Consider the following 5,241-nt stretch of genomic DNA (forward strand, 5'->3'; position numbering starts at 1 on the left):
TCCATGTCGATGGAAGCCAATAGACAATTATTTCCCACGTGAAGACCCTCTAATTTGAGTAAGAGATCTGAAGTGTCCTGGATGTAAAAGGGAAGTGATAGTACTAATGGACGCAGAATTTTGTCAATGTACATCCAATTTTAAACCTTTGGAATAAAAGATTGGATCAGCCAATAATATTGGCTATGACCTCTCCAAACATCTTCCCATATGGTCAGTCTGTGCGTGGTAGTTGATGATAAATCGTGCCCGTTTGCTAGATGAAATTTGCTTGGAAGAGCACAACAATTCATGTCTTTGTGTGTGTTTAGCCCTATTGTACGCTCTTTCTATTGATCTATGGCTGTACCACCAGTCGTAAAATCTATTCTTCAAATCAATAGCTTAACGCTCAAAATCAGCAGCGTCTGAGCAAATGTGTCGAAGGCGCAAAATCTGACCCGTAAGTATGAAATAATCATGGCTGGCGGGTGGGATGAAGAGGCACGTAAAAGTGTGTTCTCCGCAGTTGGTTTATGGTAGAAAACTGCTTGTAAACAATTTAATTGATTTCTTTTAACTGTAACATACAGGAAGTACATAGATATCCTATCACTTCGGTATTTAAGATGTATGTTATACTCATTCTGATTCAATGAAGTTATTAATGTATGGACAGGTTCAACAGATAAAACAGAGTCCAGCCAGATAACAAATATATCATCAGTGTACCGCGTCCAGAAGGGGACGCAGTCAATTGATGTACAGTTTATTGATCTGAGAGTAATAAATCTCTCTGCCACAATCAGAGTAATTGATACACTTATGATGGTGCAAATGATGCCCCCATTGCTGTTTTGTAGAGTTGCAGGTAGAAGGATTCTAAAAAAAAACAAAGCCAGTGTTTGACAGTGAACTGAAGTATAGGATGAAATTTGTCATGATGGGCGAAATATTTGAAGTCTAGAAAAAAATTGTGCTGCTTTCCTGCCATCAACATGATGGATATTAGAATACAATGATTCTACATCACATGTTACTATTAACGCGTTTTCATAGATGTGTAGGCCGTCTACTTTTTTGAGGAACTCACCCGTGTCTTTTGTAAGGGATGGCAAACATTCGACAAATGGTTGTAGTTCCGCATCAATGAACTTGTTTACTTTCTCCAGATAATTCCCCCTGCCCGATATAATAGATCTTCCAGATGGTGTTTCCAGTTTTTTATGGATCTTCAGTAGAATTTAGAGGGTGGGAATCGATGGCTCGATCACTTGTAGTGCTGTAAATAGTTCATTGGTGATAATGTTATCGTCTCTGGCTGTTTGAACCATCGTTGTTAATGCTGAAGTAAATTTAGAAAGAGGATTGAATGTTAGTTTTTTATAACAGTTTCTCTCTTTCAGCTGATGAAATGCTTCAGCTTCATACATCCCCTTTGGCCAGATAACAATATTCCCTCCCTTGTCCGCCGGTTTGTAAACTACATCATGTAAACTCTTCAGCCTGGTGAGATATGCTCTTTCCTCTTAACTCATGTTATCCAATTTAGGATTAGATTAAATTTTCTCAAACTCATGGCTAACAAGTTGTACGAAAAGATCCACATTAGAGAAGGATGAAAGAGGAGGGAATTTTTTTTTATTTAGGTCTGATAGATGGTGGTATCCTACCTCCCTCTATTAAATTATTCTCATATGCAAGTTCCTCTAACGTTTCTAACGCCTCCTGTTCCATCTCTGTGGGGAATTAATTGGCAGTGGTTTCATTATGAAAGTAATTCTTAAAAATTCGAGGCCGCGCAAATATATATAAAATTGTGTTCACCGTTAAGAGATCTATTTGTAAACAATTTAATTGATCTCTTAATTTCAAGTAGTGCAACCAACATATTGGAGGCGTCATGATTTACAAGAAATCAAATAAATAATGAAGCTCTAATTAAAGTTTATATAGTGACTAGCTATTGAACCCGTTCTACGCCCGGGTATGTGGTATATGCTGCTCCCATCCTGCGCCCTCATCTTGTCATGTGCTGCTGCCATCCTGCACCCTCATCTTGTCATGTGCTGCTGCCATCCTATGCCCCCATCCTGTCATGATGTGCTGCTCCCATCCTGCTCCCCCATTCTGGTATGTGCTGACCCCATCCTGGTATGTGCTGCTCCCATCTTGTGCCCCCATTCTGGTATGTGCTGACCTCATTCTTCTATGTGCTGTTCCCATCCTGCTATGTGCTGTTCCCATCCTGCGCCCCCATCCTGTCATGTGGTGCTCCCATCCTGCATCCTCATCCTGTCATGTGCTGCTCCCATCCTGCGCCCTCATTCTGTAATGTGCTGCTCCCATGCTGCGCCCCTATCCTGGTATGTGCTACTGCCATCCTGCGCTCCCATCCTGTCATGTGCTACCCCCATCCTACTCCCTCATCTTGTCATGTGCTGCTGCCATCCTGCACCCCCATTCTGGTATGTTCTGATCCCATTCTGGTATGTGCTGTTCCCATCCTGCGCCCCCATCCTGTCATGTGGTGCTCCCATGCTGCGCCCCCATCTTGTCATGTGCTGCTCCCATCCTGCACCCCCATCCTGTCATGTGCTGCTCTCATCCAGCTCTCCATCCTGTCATGTGGTGCTCCCATCCTGCGCCCACATCCTGTCATGTGCAGCTCCCATCTTGCGCCCCCATCTTGTCATATGCAGCTCCCATCCTGCGCCCCCATTCTGTAATGTGCTGCTCCCATCCTGCGCCCCCATCCTGGTATGTGCTGCTCCCATCCTGTGCCCCCATTCTGGTATGTGCTGACCCCATCCTTGTATGTGCTGTTCCCATCCTGTGCCCCCATCCTGTCATATGCTGCTCCCATTCTGCGCCCCCATCCTGTCATGTGGTGCTCCCATGCTGCACCCCCATCCTGTCATGTGGTGCTCCCATCCTGCGCCCCCATCCTGTCATGTGCTGCTCCCATCCTGTGCCCCCATTCTGGTATGTGCTGACCCCATCCTGATATGTGCTGCTCCGATTCCGCACCCCCATCCTGTCATATGCTGCTCTCATCCTGCTCCCCCATCCTGTCATGTGGTGCTCCCATCCTGCGCCCACATCCTGTCATGTGCAGCTCCCATCATGCGCCCCCATCTTGTCATGTGCAGCTCCCATCCTGCGCCCCCATTCTGTAATGTGCTGCTCCCATCCTGTGCCCCTATCCTGGTATGTGCTGCACCCATCCTGCGCCTGCATCCTGGTAGGTGCTGCACCCATCCTGCGCCCCCATCCTGGTATGTGCTGCTGCCATCCTGTGCCCCCATCCTGTTATATGCTGCTCCCATAAAATAGCACCTGAGTCAACGTGTGCGTATCTCACACTATCTGGCCCCATTTTCTTCAAGACACCGTGTCTGGGAATTTGCACACACAGTGTCTTCACTAAAATGGCATCGTAGTGCAGTATGCACACGCTCTGACTCAGGCTCCACACTGCACAGGTGCCACCCATTGCGGCTTCAAACAGAAAGACACATTCACTGTTATATATAACATTTTACATTTTATTAAAGTATTAGCTGAAAAAAAAATTATTGTGCCAAAACCTCTCTGTAAACAACATTGTTGGTGTAAACGCTGTGGTCTTTCTTTAAGTTGTCTTGTTGATCAGTAGCGAAAACTTTGACTTGCTGGAAGCTTTTTGTCCTTGAAAAGGCCACATAAAGTTGGCCATGGCTGAAGGGTGGAGATGGCAAATATATGCCAACTGAATCCAGTGTTTGCCCTTGACTTAAGTCTTAAGGGAAACTGTTTTCGTTTTAAAGTAAAAGGAAGATCAGGATCGCTTGGTGCCAGAATAACTCTGGGAATGAATACCCTTGTACCTTTAAATGATCCAATGGGGATTTCACAGTCAATGCCTTTTGACATAATTTGCTTCACAACCATTCTGGTGCCATTGCAAAGACGTCTTGTTGAGATAAGGTTTCTTAATGGCATGACTACTGCTCCAACTTTCAAATTTAATCTATGAGGAGGCATACCACCAGGCGTTAAGCTGTTTAAGAATTCCATTGGATAGTTTGCTGCTTCCTCAGCATTTCCAGTATCTTGATGAATGGAATCAATACTGGTGTAGCATTTCAATTTAGACTGAATTTGTCTAAGAACATTTTCATTCAGTTCATGTGAATGTTGTTTTTTTGGAGTTAGGATTGCACGGTTTGCAATGCTTTCATCTTCTGGTTGTACGACTTGAGGAAAAACAGCATCAACAATACATCCATTTTCAATGCAGACAGAAGGAATTTCAAAGATCCCTTGCTCTAGTCTTGGTTCTTGAAGTTTTCCATCTCCAAGGTTTAAAAGCCATTGGGAAAAGCTTTGATGTTCTTCGGGGACATTGTCCTCATTGGTACGCATGTTTTGGTCCAATTTGAGGACTTCAATATTCCTCCAACAATTGCTGTTCTTCATGCATGCTGAAATTATTTCTGTTCTGCTGCCATGTGGTACAACAGGAAGGATTTGTCGAAAATCTCCACCAATAAGAAACACCGCACATCTGAACATTTTTTTGGAGCAAACTTTTGGATCTTCAGCCATGAGGTCTTTGTAGAATGTGTCAACTGCATTTACACCATGAGCTGGAGCCATAGAAGCTTCGTCCCATATTATGAGTTTGGCGTTTTTCAACTCATTGGCAGTATTGCTGCCATGATGAATATTGCACGTCCACGTTTCATTAATTGGTATAGGCGGTTTGAACAGATTATGGGAACTTCGGCCTCCTTCCAGCAAAGTAGCAGCAACGCCTGTAAATGTACATGGCAAGACTAATTCATTTTTGCTCCGAACGTAATGCATGATTGTATTATACAGGAATGTGTTACCACTTCCACCAGGTCCGTCAATAAAAAATAGGCGTTTTTCCAAGTTGGGATTCTCAAAAGCTTCTCCGATTTTTTCGAAAGCCTTTCGTTGTCTTGGGTTTAACATTTGGAATTTCTCATTAAACAAAGCCTTTTCCGCAACAGGGTCGTAATATTTGCCAGAATTGATTGGATCATCGTACTTGCCAGGAAGTTGTAGGCCAAAATCTTGTAATGACTTTCCATGTGTCCGTAACACAGACTCAATTTCATGTAATGTCATATAGAGGGCCTTTTCTACATGAGGGAGACGTCTGGTAAAATCTTTCATGAGATTTTTATTGTGCCTTTGAAACAATGCTGCAGCATTAGACGGCTCACACATGAAGCAAATAAATGCAAACAA

The 5,241-nt window shown here is 43.7% G+C and overlaps 1 protein-coding gene across 1 annotated transcript; it reads right to left on the reverse strand.

Annotated features, from left to right (window-relative positions):
* Positions 1 to 3,630: 3,630 nt before the first annotated feature.
* On the reverse strand, positions 3,631 to 4,962 carry LOC141258645 (ATP-dependent DNA helicase pif1-like). Its single transcript, XM_073673598.1, has one exon. The coding sequence runs from the start codon at positions 4,960 to 4,962 to the stop codon at positions 3,631 to 3,633; it is 1,332 nt and encodes a 443-aa protein (XP_073529699.1).
* Positions 4,963 to 5,241: the final 279 nt, after the last annotated feature.

Source organism: Phyllobates terribilis, unplaced genomic scaffold (genome assembly GCF_046119375.1).
Source record: "Phyllobates terribilis strain yellow unplaced genomic scaffold, ASM4611937v1 Scaffold_3__8_contigs__length_932513732, whole genome shotgun sequence".
Lineage (NCBI taxonomy): Eukaryota > Metazoa > Chordata > Amphibia > Anura > Dendrobatidae > Phyllobates > Phyllobates terribilis.

Coding starts and splice junctions, on each gene's coding strand:
- LOC141258645 (XM_073673598.1), bottom strand. CDS start 4,962: ATGTTAAACCCAAGACAACGAAAGGCTTTCGAAAAAATCGGAGAAGCT.